The following is an 18,911-nucleotide window of genomic DNA, read 5'->3' on the forward strand; positions in this document are numbered from 1 at the left end:
ATACTGTAAAGTCAGAGCATTATTGGCTATTACTAGTTAATAATTGTACAATTGTAATTTAATTTTATGTTTGTGTGTTTTATATAATTGAAATACTTTAAAAAAGGAATAAGTATAATACTACAATTAATTATAGTCTTGCACACTAGTGGTATTTATTTTATTGAAGTTCTTAATCTGAAGAGATGGTACCAAACAGGAAGTATTTTGGATCTTTAAGTCCTGCCGGTAACTCTACTCTCACCCACTACCACAATATTACAGTAGAGTACATTTACAATATTACAGTAGAGCATATTTTCTCAATATACTGCTGACACAACATGCCAAGTAGTATTTCCACTGCATTTCAGAAAATAATTCCATATTACTATTGCACTATGAAGAAGCTAAGATGAAATTATTACATCAGTGGGGAGAATCAGACCTGTATCCTTTCTTACACAAAAAAGGTGTAGTGCTTCCAGTTAAGACTGATAACTGCTAATAAAATCATAGAAAAACAGAAAAGACTATGACATTCATGAAGGAATGATTGCACAAAGGTATCCCAAATATGTTAGAAATTGCAATAAACCATTACCATTACAAGATAATAAATGTACTTGCCAAAATATGAAAAATTAGCAAACATTTTGCTGTTAATAACTCAATCCAAAATATGTCTTAACAATATAAATGTAAATTCTGTCATTTTTCAATAATGAATACATATATTTAGACCTATGACCACTGAGAAAGGTGAAAAATAAATTATGCAAATATTTCAAAGACATATAAACCTTCTTTTACTTCAAGGTAAAAGATTTACGAGCTGAATTTATTTTCCTTAAGCAGGTTTTTTCCCAATTTTATTGTTTCAAGACATTCTACACATTTCTTTGCCACGTGTGAAGCTGGACCTGTTTGAACAAGACAGAGATCTATCCATACCTTGGTTTTGCTCTTGAATGGATCATTTTAATTCTATGACATCATAGCAATATGTTTTTATGTCCCTATATAAATCCTTGACTATAGCATCTCCAGGTCATGTGACAGGTGAAGAGGGACCGTTTGATATGAAGGATGAACATAGAGGTTGAACAGGATTTTTAAATTTTCTTCAAGCACAGGCTGTTGTCCTTCTTGACAATTGAAGCAACTAGTCTGGTAAGAATTAAATCAGCTGGAGACACAGAGGATTTTTAACACCTCAAGATGGGCACTGGAGCCAGTTCTGAGAGCAAGGAGTCGGCCAGGAGATCCAGAGAACTGGAAAAGAAACTCCAGGCAGATGCAGAGAGGGAAGCCAGGACAGTCAAACTACTACTGTTGGGTAAATAGAACAAAAATTGCTCATAATGCTTTTCTAATGGGGGATTATTTTGCTCTGGAATTACATTTCAGTACAGTGTATTTCCTACTTCTCACTGTTTTATTTGAAGAAGACAATCCTGTAATGCAAGCACAGAATGTTTTCTGGTAGTGGACACTCATGAAGTTACAAGGAACAGGCTGCAAATGGCCATGTCACTGCATGTATTCAATTTTAAATAGCATAAAACCTGACTTCTTTGAAAAGATTTGAAATATGAGAAGCTACTGTTAGAATAAATGTTATGATACTTGCTTACACAGAACATAGCACAGACTTCTTTTCTTTCATGGATGATCTATATGCATCCTTTGCAGTAAATTGAGATAACTAGTTACATAGACAATTTGCAGATATCACAAGGTATTGATATTGTTTATTTTCCAAACTGTTGCATTTCATTTTTTACAGAAGCAGAAAGTCACTTAAAATGGCTTCTTTTTTTTTTTTTATGTATAAAAATGATATTGTGGAGAGTGGAATAGAAGGTAATGAAACGTGACAAATACAGATAAATACTCTCACAGACTACTACTAATGCAAACTATCATCAAGTTATTAACAGCCAGAGGGGGTAATGGCAAAAGAAAAATCATTTTTTCTTTTCTCGATATGGTTTTATTCTTCTCTCTTTTTTATCATGGTACTACATTGTCTACAAGAAATATCCAAGAGCACAATAATACTACCACCATCTTAATATTTTTCTTTGTATGTACGATGCTGGTTAAGAGAGTTTACATTGGTTTCTCGAAATGAATACAAAACCAGACTTTGCTTATTGAAATGTTTCTGGTTTTCCTTCATTGCAACTGCAATGCTTATTTTAAACTCACATTTTTTTAGACTTAGCTAGATTCCTTAGATAAAGTAAATTGGCTTAACTCTGTTCTTTTGTATCTTATGCAAAAAGACTATTTATGCCTGTTGAGAATCTATTATTATTAATAAAGAAATAACTGAAAAGGATAATCCTGCAAGCTTCACAAACAATAACAGGAAAGTAGTTTGATACACTTTATGTACCATCAGTATTCAGATTGCGGTTCACAAAGCTTTTCAGTCCAGTGGAGAATACAAAGACTTTCTGTGCCACGTTAATACAAAATGTTGCCCCTACTGAGGCAACCTTGCAATGAAAAAGAACAGAATAATAATTCCATTTAAACTTTCATAAGCTTTCAATACTTTATATGTATTCTTAAAAGAGGAATTGTCATATCAAGTTAGAACCAGAGTCCATCTATTCCAGCCTCCTGTCTCCAACTTTATCCAACACTGATCCATGAGGAAGATGTAAGAACTCCTTTAAGAGGAATTCATAGGCTAAAGAGGAATTTATAAGATAAAGAAGAATTTGCAAGATGAGCAGTGTGATGATGTATTTTCAGCTTTCATGCCTTGGCAGTGGTAGTAGAGGCTGTCTTACACCAGGACACATACTAAGTCACCCCTCCCAGAAAATACACACAGATTTTGTATTAAGGACTTTAGTTTAAAATTATTTCCTAACATATATAATCAGTATTCTTCTAACACTATTAGTATCAGTCTCAAGATACCTTCAGTAAAATACTTTGAAATTAATTGCAAGCTATTTGAAGAAGACTTCTATCTCATTAACTCTACAAGCGTTTTTTTAATGAGACAAGATCATCAGAATCTGAAATACCTGTGCTGAAGACTTCATTCTAGAATATATTTATACAGTATCTGGTTTTATTCATGTCATTCATGATAAAGATTCAAATTTTTCAGTGGGTAATATTTTGGAACATTTTTTCTCCTATGGAACTGTTACAACAATAACTTGTCCTTTTACCAAGGACTTGGTAAAAAACATGTTGGAGAGAGAAAAAAGAATTATAGACTTAACATCCTGAATTTTCTTATTCTTAAAAAAAGCAAGAGGTGAAGGAAATGTGAGTCTGTTTTGAGGCTATTGCACTGCTAGATTGAAAGTGCCTCTGGAACACCTGGAATCACAGCTGCTGAAGCAATGTGTATAAGGGGCACCACAGAGCCCCTTCCATAGTCAACCAGCGAAATGGCCAGGTAGGCCTTTCTACTGTGTTCAGGTCTGTACCTCTTGTCTTTTCATACCTTTGAGGTGATCTCAGAAATTACTAAAATTTTATACCTCATAAATCAAGGGCAGCTCCATTTAAGCCAACCAGCCTAGTCCTACCCTAGTCCTAGGTTTCTGTTCATTCAGACCATACGTTGCCTCTGTATTACAGTCCAGATGTCAGCATTGTTTCTTTTGCAGTAGGCAGATGGGTAGAGAATACTCAGAAAAAAATGGGTTATGTATATCATAAAATCTTAAAATATTTAAAAATATATATATTCTGACCATTTCTTGAGAGGATTATTTAGTATCTAGTCTGGTCTTTTTGCATTCTCCAATAAGTCACTTAAAAAAAAAAAAATATCCAGAAAACAGACACCACATTCTTTTATGTTAAGTTCCATGATCTGGGCAAACACATTATCTGTGTTGAGGTGATAATTTACAGTTTATATGACATGCACACCAAAACTGCCCATATAAACTGAGGGAGGGGGAAAATCATGCCACTTCCTCACAAGATACCCAGGAGCCAAGAGGATTAAGTCCTCTGTATTAGGTGTTCCTATGTTGTCAAGTCCATGCCACCCCCCAACCTTGGCCACAAATCTAGCCTCTACATGTTTATACTTCAAAAAATCAGATTGTTTTATGAGTCTGGAACAAACTCCAAGATGAAAGTTGTATTTCCTTTGTATCAGGGCCATATCTTGCCTACCATATCACAATCGGTTTATATACTTTGTAGGAGGCCAGCTTGCAATTTATTTGTGTGCGAAGTACAGCACACATTCGAAACGTGGCCAAAACAGCTGATGATCACAGTGATGTTTTACAGAAATAAGAACTTAGCTTCAGTTTAAATAATCATTAAAACTTTGAACTTACTTATTTTCAAAGTATTACTCTGTGGCCTCATTATCCTGAGTTTTCAGCGGCAGTACAAAATTCACCCTTATTTGAGCTAGTCATCCTCAGTTCACTTTACTGAGAAATACTCACTTCTAGGGCACAACTCAATCTAAATTAAACATCTGCTTCAGGGTGACAAAAAAGGAAGCTGTTTGTTTGGTTTAGTAGCAAATATTTTTCACCACCAACTATGTAGTCTCTGATAAGTAGTCTGAATGTAGAAGTTTGTAGTATAGACATGTGAAACCAGTTAAATGGATCAGCTAGTGAACCTGCCTTAAATTCCTGTTATTAGCGCCTGCACTGGAAGCAAAGACTTTTAGCACAAAGATGGAACAATCATCCTTGTGATTGGAATACACTGATTTTCCTATTTTGCGGTCAGGGCACCATTTAAGGACCTTATTTCCTCAAGAGTGTTGGATCTTAGATGTTTTCTCTAGTTTATTTCTCTCGTGGAGAGAGTTTTTTGAGTTTGGTATAGCGACCAGGAAGATAAAATTTCCAGAGCTCTGAATGGCACAGACAAGGATCAGGCAGAAGCATGAAACCTTTACTGATTTTATTTTGGAGATTTTCTTTTCCTGCTTTTTGTTGGTTTACGTCCATGTCAGTGGATTTTGTGACAGGATTCAAACATAATATTCAGGAAGTATTTTTTTTTTTTCATTTTCTTACCTTTACTTCTGTAAACTTTCCTAAACCAAACCTTTACTTCCACATAAATAATAACTGTGAAGAGAGAATAATTCTTGATCTGAGACACAAAAGCAGCTTAACAGTTAAAAAGAACCTATTTCAATGGCTCAGCAGATGTTAAACTTGAAAGGGGCTTGTACTCTCCCCAGTTTCCACAACTAATCAAACAGATTTTGCTTAGAAAAACAGTAACATCAAGTTACAGCTGAGGCCCTGTGTTCTGTTCTTTGAATGTGAGAGATGCTGACGAGCTTTCATGGTGCGTCCAGTTTTTCCTCTGGTTTTGCTCCACTTATATGCCTTGGTGGCCTGCAGGGAAGAGGTTAGTCAGTCCCAGAGCAGTGGGGCAATTCATGTCAGGGTGCTGAGGGGCAGCTTTTTTGCAGCTTGGTGCCTGCAGCCATGCCGCACTGCACTTCTTGAACTTCCCCTGCAGCCCCAGCCTGCCCAGAAACACAATGGGCTTTGGTCGTGGCAGGGCGCAGTTTGAAATATCCAAAGCAACAAGAGAGGCAGGTTACAGTCTGCCAGAGCGCTGCATGTACAACACCTCACTGAAGGTGGATTTGGCACGGCCTGGGGTATGGTGAACGTGATCTCTGGGAAGAAATGTGGGAGCAAACATCCATCAGCCTTACTGGCATCAGGGCCATCTCAGCAGCAGGGCCATCTCAGCAGCAGGGCCAGATTTTCAGGCACTGAAATTTCTTTGCCTTTATTTTCTGTGCCTTTATCCATCTCAAGAAACTTGGCATCCAAATAGAGAGAGAAATCAAAGATAAAACTGAAAAAGCTAGAAGATCTTAAATATGTGAAATGCAAATACAGGCTTTGGCATATTACCACTGGTCCCTGTCAGGCCGAGCTATAAATCTTCCCAGTGACAGAGAGTTTTTCAAAAGCCAATTAAAGTTTCCAAGCTTCAGGCCAGGATGAAGTCTGGCCTAAGTTCTCATCTTTGATTCAGAAAATCTGGGCTCAATTATAATTGCCCTTTCCACTGCCTCCTAAAGACGAGCTTCCTTAGGCCCCCGTGCAGTCACGTAAGGGCTATCATGATGAACTTAGCTGCTGTTACTGCAAGCGGAAGGCTGCTGCAGCCCTGTCCCTGCTCTCCCACCCCGGGCCCCTGGCCAGAGGAGCAGGCTGCACAGGAGGGGGAAGAAGAAAGGAAGCAGGTGCAAAGTAAATTGTTTCAGACCGATTTCCTGGGGTATAAATGCTGCTACGACTAACGATACTCCGAAGTGAAGCCAAAGTCTGAGAGACATCTGTTGTTTAGATAAAGACATTACTGGATCATAAATTAAAGATGAGCAGAGGTAGAAAAATGCACCCAAAAGACATAAATTATGCCTCCCACTCGATTTTAACTTTGCCTTTCAGATCTGGAAGAGAGGTTCATTTCTATACTATGCTTCCTGGCATCTTTCCATGAGGTGAATGTATGAATTCTCAGAACAGCCTCCCCTATTCCCTACAAAGAGTGTAGCAAATGCCACCTTGCTGACAAGCCTTTGCCAAGTTCTTCAGAAGGGCATTGAAGGGAAAATAGATGATCTATAGCAAATTTGCGTTTTTTCTGAACTCTGGCAGATGGCAGCATCAGCTCATTTTGCATAGGCTCAATTTTCTCTCGCATTTTCTGCTGTTCACATCCTGGGCTTCTGAAAATGCTTTACATATGATTCGCTGTCTGGTGTGATTCATTTGAGTAAATTAATCATGGTCATTTAAATGGTATTAGCTTTACAAAATCTGTTTGGAAAGTCTGTAATCAGCTTGTTCCATTCACCGAGAAGCCCTCAGTCAAAATAGCTATGCCCTGAATTTCCTCTTTTGTCAAACATATTTGACACTGTCCAGTGAGGTAAATGACAATCTGCAAAAAGACAAACAGTGATGAATCCTGTCCCATGGATTCACAGCCAAAATTAAATCCTCTCTTCAGGTGCTTTCAAAATGTGTCTCTGGTTTCACAGTTCTTGCCAAGCCTCACCACTCTCACTTGGCAGAAGATGATAGTCACTTGCACTGATTTCCAACAGAGAAGGCTTGCATTGCGATTACTCACTTCGTATGAGATAAGAAGGGGAAGCTAATCGTACATCATCTGACCAAACCTACCTGACCTGCCCTAGTTCTGCAACTGGCTGTGCAAGCAAATGCCTGCACCTCCCTGCCAGCCATGGGGATTTGCTGCAGAATCATTCCCAAGCGGGATCTGTTGCACGGCTCTGCAGGTTTCCCGCTTCCAGTCACGCTACTTCCTAACAGAAGACCACAGGGCAGACAAACTGACAAAACACTGGTGTCCAGACGTTTGCTCATGGGCCGCCTCTGCAGCATGAGCTAGACACATCCAAGTCTCCACTCGCTGTTTTTCCCGTTACTCAAAGAGACCAACTAAAGTGCATGGAACTGGCTGGTTTGGCTTACAAAAGGTCATGATACACATTAAATGAGCAGCTACAAATCATGTAATGAACAGGACACTGTCAGAAGCTTAGTTTGTTCATCTGCCAGAGATGAAATCAAAATATGACCCATATTTTATTTCTTTGCTAATGAAAGAGTCTGTATTTTTATATTAATTGACTGAATCTTCCTTTCTTTTCAATTTTTCCTTTCCTTTTCAGAATTAATACTTTTACCAAGATTTCATTTTTTTTTAAGCCTGGATGGACACTGGAGAGGGTTATAGTTAGTACAATGGGAATCTCAAACATCATAAATATCTGTATGATATATGTAGATAAATAATTGTGTGTTCCAGAGAGTTATATTAATACTTGCTACTTATTCATCTATCAATCACATTTTCTCAACATTCTCCTTCTGCAGGTGCTGGAGAGTCGGGAAAGAGCACTATTGTAAAGCAAATGAAGTAGGTATATGAATATTCAAATCAGTTGTTGAATTTGGTTATTTGTAGTATAAGCTATCTAGCTAATGTCTTATTACAATATTTATGGTATTTGAATAAAATGCAAAGAAACATCATTCAAATCAAGTTCTCATTCAGTCACACAAAGACAAACACAAAGTGACTAAGACACACAGCTGGATTGGTAATCAAATCTGACCATATCGTGCACTAGCCCCGCTCCTTACTGAAGACGAGGGAAGCTTCATTGGCTTTGGTAGGAGTTACAGTGAGAACATGAATGTGTGAGAGAGCCTAGTATCCCACCTTCTGCAGTAGCTAAAGAGGGATGTTCCCAGAAGACCATCAGACCAGACAAGCACACACACAGTACCACTTGTGCTGCATACCCTGATACCTGATGATCTCTGAGTCAGGCACCATCCTGAACCAGAGACAGTATCATCGTGTTTAGTAGCCCTCAATTAATTCATGCTATGTTTCTCCTGAACCTTTCTTGAACCAATGAAAACTAATAACATCCACAATATTCCATGTCAAAGAGTTCCACAGTTTAATTACATACGTGGATGCCCCATCCCTGGATGTCTTCAAGGCCAGGCTGGATGAGGCTTGGAGCAACCTGGTCTAGTGGAAGGTGTCCCTGCCCATGGCAGGGGGATTGGAACAGGATGATCTTTAAAGTCTCTTCCACCCCAAACCATTCTATGATTGTATGTGAATCATCTCCCTTTATTCAAACTAAAAATGGTCCCTATTGAAAAGAAAAAAAAAAAAAACAGAAAAAAAACCCTCTTGCCCTGTGTAACCTCATAAAATATTGCTGTTGTTTCTAGCTTTATTTTCATAGGCTGTGTCCAGGGCTTCCTCCTAGAGCTGCCCAAACACAAAAAGAAATTACACAGACATTGTAACTATTTAGACATGGCCCAACTTCGTAAGCACCAACCTCTTCCTGTGTAAAAAACAAGAAGATTATTTTACAAAATCAGTAATATTATTCTGAATTTAAGTGCTTCTAACTATGTCGTATCTTTGCCAATGCATTTTAAAAACTGAAGTAAAAAATATTATGTCACAATAGCAATTTTCAACTATTTAAGATCATTCTGTAATAAGACAAAGTCAGAACCATCCATCAAATACTTTCCTAACATTTTTGTTCTGGTTAAATGGTGGATGCTTTTCTTTCGGTTTGGAATTCCAACCAGGAGACCCTCCCTATTCAGCAAACCATTGAAATCTATTGTGCTGGAAGCTTCCCCAAGTAAATTAAAGATGTTAATCTGAACTGAAAACTTTAAGAAGATAGATGACTCTTAACAGCATCAAGGAAAGGAGGGGGCATAAAACTGCAAAGCTGAGAGTTATCTGTAAAGCCCTGTGCATTTATGAGCTGTAAACCTGATCACAAATATGAATAATTTTACAAGAATACTGTTCTTTAAAATAATATTTTTTTCATATAAAATGTCATCTTTCTGTCACAACAAAGTACTTTTTTTAAAAAAGAGGAAATTTTTCAGTGAAAAAACCCCACTTTTTTTTTTTTTCCAGTGAAGCATAACATTTTCTAAAGAAAACTGGTATCTATTTATAAAAAACTAATTTTGCAGAAAATATACTTTTCCACCATAATGAGGGTAATTTTACTCCTATTAATATAAATTTCTAATTCATAAACCTCATTCTTTCCAGACTGAATATTTGTATACAAGTTGAATGTTTCCACTGAGCTTTGCACAATATGTACTGGTGCTCAAAACACAGATATGTTGTAAGGCCCTAAAAAGGCTAGGATAGTTGTGAGGGATAACTAAAAAGGAAAAAAAAAAAATAAAAGCTTCTCTGGAGCTCTGTGATTTCTACTAGATCATTTCCAGTGCATGGTCTAACTTCTTTAAACCACATTGAATATTTCTATGCCATGCCCTAAGTTAGCAGGACAAAACCATTATAAATAATTCAGTGAAGGAAAAGCAGGAAACAAAATATTTGGTAACTCATCATGCCTGTTGAGTTTGAATCAACTCTACCTAACTGGTGAGAAGCCCTTGCATGAAAAAAAAACCATGAGAATAACCTTTTTCCTCCAACAGAAACATAATTTATATATCATGACTGATAGCCTAACATCTCATGTCGTCAGCATTATGCATTTATTTTTTAAAGGCTGTTCATTTTTTCAAGGATGATCAGAGAAGAAAATATTCCATTTGCTAAAACGATCCTTCCAGCCATACAAGATGTCAGCCTGTTTTACAATCCTTCCTTAAGAATGAGAGATCTTTAATAAAAGCAGCAAAATTCACTACTGATTTAACAGGCTGGCTAACATACCTTTAGCCAGAGGACATAAATATATTATTAAAGAAAAAAAAAAAAGCCTTCAAGCAAAAGCAAGTTTTCTCTCTGTAATTACAGAATCTAATTTTATTTCAGAATCTTGTATTTTCTTCCTTCCTTTGTTCTTCAAAGGGAAAACATGAAAATATAAAATAGTCATTCGTGGACTGTGTAAGAGGCTCTCCCTCTCTCTTCCTAGATTTTTGCAGCCACAGGCAAAGGACCCATCCTCCGCAGAAATCCTGTTATGGCCACTGCTGTGAGACACACAAATTAGTTAAACCAATTCCATGCACTTCATGGGGTTTGAGATTTATATACCACTTTCCATTACTTACAGAAAAGCAGCTGCTTTCACAGGTAGCGAGGATAAGAGTGAGAAGAATATGCCCAAGTACCACTGCAAGGTTCAACACTGATGGCAGCTGAAATTACGTCTTGTTGAAGGTGCTCTGACCCACTAGCGGAGAACACCTACACCAGCAGGGAGCTCTGGGATCCGTGGGGCTTCACATACAGGACATCTCTTAATGTCCTGTGTTGCCCAAGCAGCAATCCAGACTATCCAGTGCACTATCACGGAGCTGCATTAGACTCTGCCAAGTGAATAAGCCTCCCTCCCCTCTGAACAATTCTTATTATTTCATTCAAATCACTGTGTTGACACAGGATACATGGATATTTCAAGAAAAGGTTCACTAGTACACCAGACTGAATAACACAGCTCTCCCTTTTATTTCTCCCAGGTTCAAGAGGATTCCTTTGAATCTTGCAAATTCATTTGAGTTCAGGCTGGAAACAGCATTCAAAAAAAACAGAGCTTCAAAACAGACTTCATAGATTTGCCTGGTCTGGAAGTGATTGGGGAAACATTTAGAGATACCTCTGGTTTTCCTGCAGATGCTATTCCTACAGATACAGGAAGGCAACTTTTGACTTTTCTGATGTCCCTAAGTCAGAGAGATGTTAAGATTCCTGCACATTAAAGTGTGATGTTGTTTTTGCGTGTCTCTGTGTGAGTGAACTATTTTCTGACAGGGCTGACTTCGCTTGAAGGAAAATCTCCCCAAGATACACACCTCTACTCACTCTGGGCTAACCTGTCACATCCTTTCACATCACACTTTTCTGCTTGTATACCTCTGTCCAGATTGCATCTCTGGCAAGAGTGGGGTTGGTTAAAAAAAAAAAAAACAAACAAAAAAACCACAAACCCAGAAATTATTTATTAATAACCTGGCCTTCATCTCTGAACAACTGAGGTGAGAAAGAACAGTCTTAGTCCCAGTAGCAGCCAAAGCAGTTTGCTGTCTGTTCATTGAGGGTATGCTACACCAAAATGGGTGAAGTTTTCACCCTTGTTCACAACTCATGGAAAAAGATGTCTCTGAGCCATGACAAAATCTGTACACTGACCTTGGAGAACTTTAACCACATGCTAATCTCCAGTCAGAGAGGATTATGAAATTCCAATTCCTTTTTCCAAATTAGATTAATTGAATTTGACTCCTAAGGTTCTTTGTCCTCTGGAATATGAGGCAAATCCTCTGGAGCAATATGTATGTCCCCAAAGCCCGTTGATAATAAGTGTAGCACCTTTCAATAGGTAGAAATTGTAACTGATGTACAAAGAAATATTGTTTTTGTTTGCTTGTTTGTTTTCTTGAGGAAGTACCTCACAGTGTACAACAATTTTTACAACAATCTTATACTCTAGGGAATGTTCAAGTTAAAAATGAGAATGAATAAACAAGCAATGTGAGACCCCAAGACTAACTAACTTGTTAGGATAGCTGTGCAACTTGTCCTGTATCCACAGGTATGAGTCTGGGTCTTGCTCTGGATCCTTATGTTATCTTATACTGACCCACAAGGCAAAGAAACAATACCTATTCAATCAGACTGAGGCGTCAAAACCTAACCTCATAAATTTAACCTCATAAAGCTGCAGAAGCTGGTGTTAACCTCTTCCAGCAGAAGAGGCAGATCAAACATTGATCTGCTTTTCCAAGATGGATTCAGTCCTCTCTCACATTGTCCACAAAAGCATCCGATCCACGTTTCCACAACTTCCTTTTAATGCATCCCATAAACGTTTTATTTTCTATTTTTGCACCAGGATCATCCATAAAGATGGATTCACCTACCAGGAACGCATGGAGTTCAGACCTGTCATTTACAGCAACACAGTGCAGTCTATCCTCTCTATTGTGAAAGCAATGACGAAGTTAGGAATCAGTTATGAAAACCCAGCTAGAATTGTGAGTATTATGCCCTTTCACCTGAATAGGCATTAGAATACAATTTTTTTGTTATGTAATAGTAGATACTAGTAGAACAGAGTTCAGTATTTGCTTTATGATAGTGGAAACTAAGTACTGCTTGAGTTATATACATGTCAAGATGTCCTTCCTCATTTTCATTTTGTCAGGACTGATGCCTGAGATCTAACCTTTGCATAAACTACCATTTTGCTTGTTATTAAAAAAAATGTTCATCTTGCAAAGACATACGAAAGAAAAAAAATAGAACCTCTTCTTAGCTGCTTAGTCATTTATTGCTGTTGGGAAATATAACAAATGTTGCCCTTTTATGAACAAAACTTGGTGCTCAGCCATGTAAGAAAGGGTCATCTAGACACATTGGGAATATTTCAGTTTGTCATTGCTCCTGGAGCAGAAACCTCCCCTTTGCATGGATGCAGCACTGGCACATTGGCACCACAGAGAACTTGTAGTCTGACCTTCCTGACACGATTAGCAATTCTATGCACATGTGCTTAGAGAAAAAGCCACAATAAGATCTGCTATCTTCTGGTGATCACACTGCATTTTCAGGATCTGAAGTAAAGGAAAAACACATACTTTTCTTTGCAGTGTAATGATTTAGTTGATTGCTTGTAATTCAGACCTTCCTGAGAATTTCTCAAAGGCCTGTCGGATTATCAGCTGGTTCCAGTTTTGTCGAATTCTGCCTATTCCCTAGAGGTTTATCTTAGAGGGAATTACATCTGCTTATCTGAAAGAGCTGTTTTTGTTCCAGAAGTCTACATTTCATTACAATGACGTGGTACTTTGACCTAAAAAATGATAAACAAATGCTTCAGAGGTTATTAAAGCCCATACCGTCTTTTGACATAAGAGAAACAAAATGTTTTCTTCCTGTATTCTTTTAAGGGTCCATGAATGAAAGTCACTGAAATGCCCCAAAGCAGCACACAGATAATATTCCCATGTGAATGTGCTGCAACGTGGCCTATCTTCTCAAATGTTATAGACGTGTACTGCATAAGGACCCAACTACCAGTCTACATGGCCTAAGACAGCTGAACCTTGCAGCACCCAGCAACAGGGGTCCTTGCTCAGCCTCTAATATCCAAGATGTAGTCCAGACTCTGTTTGCCATCTGCAAATGGCAAATCTTCTGCCTGTGCCCTGATACTTCTGCATCTTTTCTCAGCCCTGCCAAACTTTCTGAGACGTTTATACCTGCTCACTCACTGTCTATCATCTATGCCAGCTTAATAGACATTATTTTCAAGGGATTTCATAGCCTGGGGAAGTGGGAATTGAGAACTTTTGTTAAATAGCCCAGTTCATTTCTTAGCATTATAAATAGCCAAATGCAGAAAATAGAGCTTTTGTTAAGTTTATCATTTATAGCACAGTAAGCACACTCTCACAATCATTGGCAGAATAGGCCTCTATGAATACAGCTGAATACACCTGTATGAAATATCTGCAGTGTCTGCCTTCTTTTCCTCCAGAACCAGCAACCTGAATGTGAGTTTTAAAGAAAATAGAAATTCTGGTCCCATTTAGTTGACTCACCACTAAACAGTGTCCTTTCTTCCAGAAACAAACTTAGCTTACATTTTCTGTGAAATCATAAGATATTTATAAACTTGAGATGTTTTGATATAAGCTTTGATTTCAGCTGGACTTTGTTCTTGCTGTGTTCTGGTCCACATTTAGCTGCTTAAAGTCATCTAGTCCAACAACTGGGCTTATCTTGGGCCTGAAAGCAATGGGGTTATCCAGGTTCCAGGACTGCCTGTAAATACCTCTTAGGGGTCCTGAAAGGGCCTCAGCACACAATTTTGAAAAACAACTGTTCTAGGGATAGAGGTATTTTTTTCTTCCTAAAACACCATTGCAATCTATTTTTAATATGAAAATTATCTGAAGTCTGTCTAAATGCCAGAGAAACAAAACATTATATAACTCAGGTTTATGATAAACTCAATCTGCTGCTACATTCCTTTTTTATGCAAGCATTAAAGATCACAGTTGCCAACTTCTGCATAATAATCAATGAACATTTACCGTACACCTGGAAGTTCTGAGCTCAAGGCTTCTTGTTGTAGGCTAGTCAACCAACAAATCCAACACTGAGAAGGCTAGTTATAATCATTAAATGATATGTGATATCTTGAAGGATAGAACATTCCAGCTCTTATCTTGGAGCTGAACAAGTGTGTGCCCTGCAGAGCAACCCTGGAGACAAATTAAGAGCACACATGACTCAGTTCTGCTGATCCCGGCACTGAGCGAGAGGGTGGGGGTGTAAATAGAGACGTTGTTGTTCAAAGTAGAAGGGCAACTGTATGGCTGTCCTCCTTCTTTCAAATGAAGGCAATTCTCCAGTGGTTATTTCCCCCTTTTCATTTTCTTTTTCTCCATACTAACTCAATTTCTCCAATATTTTAGAAAACCCGCAGTGTTTTTGGTCAGTCTCTGACTCTTACAAAGTTTCCGTAAACTACAATTTCTATTGAAACATATAATACATTCCTAAAATAAATTTGTTACAAATTATTGTGAAGAAGCTCTCTATTTTTGAATAAAACATACTCCCTTCCAAAATGGTGTCTCTCAGAATCAATTTATACTCCTGCAACTATTGACTACCAGTCACATCAGTTGTCAACTTATACAGCTAGGAAGGAATTACATTCTATAATTAGCCACTGCTGTGACAGTGTATCAAATGACCCTATTTTAATCGTGTTCTTTATTTACAGTACATTCCTAAGCTGTTAACATCTGAAAAGAATTCTTTTTTTAATGCAATAGCTTACTTGAAGTCTTCCTGGGTTGACTACAAAAGGAAGACATTACAGAATAATATATTTAAAATATTTAGGATTTTATTCAGTTTTAAGTTTCTTCTTCCCCAAATAAAAAAATCACATGGGAAATGCATTCACTAGTATTCATTTTGCCACATTTCTCACTGTGGCCTGAAGCTAGAAATTTTTCCTTCCAAACACATTCAAAAGTATATTTAGCTATATATTTCTGCTTTGATATAGTCACAATATTCTTATGCTTTAAATATCCTTTTTATATAAGTTTATGATACCTTACTACTCCCTCTTGCAATAAGTCTTCCTTACAAGTTGCACCTTTTGTGAACACCTTTGGTAAGATGAAACTGAGCCCTTGTATGAACAAAGCAAAATAACAAACAGAAGAAAACCATGTATCACGATTTAAGTCTAACTTTGGCACTAACTAAAAGGAAGTGAGCTTGTAAAAGGATGCTTACATGCACATGCAAGTACAGCTACCTGGAAAAAAGCAGTGAAAATGAGAAATTTTGCCCCTGCAACTTACTGTAAGCCAAGCACATCTTCAAGACGTGGAAGGACACACTGCGCTTGCACAATATTTACTGAAATTTCTCTTTAGGAAGATGAAAGGAAGCTATGTGCCATGGCAACAACTCTGGAGGATGGCAACATGTCTTCTGAATTGGCTGAACTCATCAAACAGTTGTGGAGTGACGGCGGGACCCAGGCCTGCTTCGCGAGGGCAGCGGAGTACCAGCTCAATGACTCAGCAGCCTAGTAGGTGACACGAGCTGCAGGTGCTGAGCAACTGGCTATCTTGTAGGGAGGCTTGCAGCAAGAACCCTTCCTCATGTGCAGACTAGCTGATGAAAACCATTGCTCATTAACCTGGAAAAGAATGAGGTTTTTGATAATGTTTATATTAGAAATGTTTAACCAAAGGAAACATGAAAACAAGGAACAATTTATTTTTGTGAGATTGTTTAAACTGTAAACAAAAAAAAAAAGTCATCTATTCTTTCTCTAGATAACTCTGATTGACAAAATGAGGGAAAAGGTGAACTGAAGCAGCTTAGGTTTTACCTAGATGTGTACTTTGAATGCATACATTTGAAGCTGCTCAATATAAGAAAAAACTATAAGAAGTTTCATCTAATCTGGCTGTATGGACGGGATTCCCTGGGCCATTATCATCTCAGCACCCAGCTGGTCTTGGCCTGTGGTGCTGCAGCCACTCTCCAACCTGACAGCCCAGGGTCCCCTTTCTGCAGCCTGGGAGGTGTCAGGCACATAAGCATGCGATGAGGGCTGCTCAGCTCCAACTCCACGAAGGGTCAGCATTCAGCCAGGGTACATTTCCTAGCTTAGACACAGTCAATAAGCTTGGACATATCAGGAGTCCCTGGTTTGGCTGCTTCTATAGCTGTTCTTGGGGGCTAGAGTAGTCCTGCTCTGCTGTTTTCTCCCTAAGGTCATCCAAGATCCAGAAAGGAGTTGTCACCTGGTTGGAGTTTTCCTAGAGTCTGACTCCAGACCTGGGACAGAGGGTTGCTCCAGCTGAGGTCCGCCTACCAAGAGCTGCTGCTGCAGGTTTCCCTGCTCCTGCAGCCCCTCCTGCTGGCTGAGGGCACCTGCAGAGGGAAACCTCACGGGGTGGTGGGTGTCCTCTCTGCTCAGCAGGGAAAGGCATGGTCAGGGACTGGGCCAGGAGCCAGGCAAACTGAAGGCAAGGATAGCTCACTACTTGTAGATAGCAGAAGGGATATACACGAAAATATTAAAAATTCTTCATCTCTTTATATCTTCAAACCAAGAATTAAGACCTTTCTGCAAGATACTCAAACAAAGAAAATATTGCCTGCGTTGATTGTGCCTGATTTGGTAGTATTTTGTGGCAGCCTGGTATTTCTATAGGAACAGGGCAGACCAATCCTTGGTTTCCTACATATCCTATCTGATAGGCCACACTGCAATTCCCAGCACTAAAAGCCCGTAACGGGTCAGTCGTCATAATTATAAGGAAAAACACTTCTTGAAATAAAAAAAAGGAAAAATCTAACAACAATAAAAAAGCTAATGCAGGGAAAAAAAATGTTACCTGTGTACTGATATTGTAGTGTGTACATTATGCTTGGCAGATTAGAATTTGTTGCCTAAAAAGAAGATAGAATAGTGTCATGTTTTAACCTGCAATAGGGTCCAGGATTTAAGGGAGCTAGCACAGACTACAGAGGAGCTAATGGTAATTTTTTTATTGCCAGAGTTACTTTAAAAACAACAGTGATATGTTTTTCATGTGATTGAACACTTCCAAAAATCCTTTGTCTTCATCTTTCAGTACCTGATCCTTCTGAAAACCTAGCCTTTGACTCTGAACCATTAAAATCAACTTCATTTTTGCCCTTGCTGCTGAGCTTCTAATGATCAGTTCAAAACCACATGGAGTCAATCAAACATCTAATGCTACATTTCAATTTCTTTTAAAACCAAGTCCCTTCAAGGAGCTTCTCAGCTCCTGTGAATCAGCTCCTACAGAGTATTGATTTATGCTGTGCAAACTCTGACTTTCTCAGGTTATCTTCTCTGAGTCTTTCCATTATTAATTCATGCTAATGAAGTCTGATCACTGCCTTTCCTCCGTGTGTTTTAATCAAAACAATGAGAACTTCTGAATAATGGAAAATCAAATTTGACTACAATTTCTTTCTTAGACTCACCTGGAATTAATTTTGCTTTAAGATAGTGATGGGTAAAGAAGGGGCTAATCAGGATTATAAATCATGACCTTAAATGTCATTGTGTAACTACCAATAGTACATGGTGCTTCTTACTGGCTCCATCATTCACCCCTCAGGGAGGATTCATGTCACTTAAGCCAAGGAAAGATCAGGCATTTAGACCAACCTACTAGTCTTTGTTCCCTCTTTTGCTAGTGGAGAGCCAGCCTTGAGAGTGGCCCACTGGAAGCTAACTACAGCCCTATGAAGAATCTGAAGATGCCTCTCTTGCTCCATTAACTAGACAATTAGCTTAGTTTAATTTTTCATGCAATGAAAATTGGCTGTCTTGAATTGAATTTAAGTATTTGTGACTAAGAACTATCAGAGCTTTATAAGGAACCTTATATAGAAGTGTTTATTTTAGTGCTTACATGCTTTATAAGTTGCAAAATGTCTTTGGTTTCTGCCTCCCACAGAGGTGAGCTGAGTCTGCCTCAGGCCCTACTCAGAGAACAAGAGCTATATTGCAAATTTTTTTTTAAGTATAGCGTTTCCTGGACTGAAATAATGTTCAAGCACTGAATTACTCAGATCAACTTCAGCACTCCTTGCTGAGTGGATTCAGTCTATTCTTAAAATATGAAAACCCCATTCCAAATCACTACTTAAAAGTCTCAACATAGAAGATTCTAGCTTTTTAAAATTTAATTTAATTTAGTTTCTTTTTATTTTATTTTATTCTACTTTATTTTATTTCTTAGAAGGGAATTAAAGATTTCAGACAAGGATGGTGAGCTGTGAGGTTTGTTTTGGCAGTTTTCTGGTTAACTTGAGCAGCAGAATTC

General features: G+C 38.2%; 1 protein-coding gene across 1 annotated transcript in view; it reads left to right on the plus strand.

The window, feature by feature from the left end:
- The first annotated feature begins 804 nt into the window (after positions 1-804).
- GNAT3 (guanine nucleotide binding protein, alpha transducing 3) overlaps positions 805-18,911 on the plus strand; it is a 25,044-nt gene continuing 6,937 nt past the window's right edge. Inside the window, exons 1-4 of the mRNA XM_010149056.1 lie at positions 805-1,318; positions 7,884-7,926; positions 12,392-12,533; positions 15,966-16,123. Coding sequence (XP_010147358.1) covers positions 1,201-1,318; positions 7,884-7,926; positions 12,392-12,533; positions 15,966-16,123 — 461 coding nt within the window. The 5' untranslated portion in view covers positions 805-1,200. The remainder of the gene's footprint in view (positions 1,319-7,883; positions 7,927-12,391; positions 12,534-15,965; positions 16,124-18,911) is intronic.

The sequence above is a fragment of the Eurypyga helias genome, unplaced genomic scaffold (assembly GCF_000690775.1).
Source record: "Eurypyga helias isolate BGI_N326 unplaced genomic scaffold, ASM69077v1 scaffold21403, whole genome shotgun sequence".
Taxonomy (NCBI): Eukaryota; Metazoa; Chordata; class Aves; order Eurypygiformes; family Eurypygidae; genus Eurypyga; species Eurypyga helias.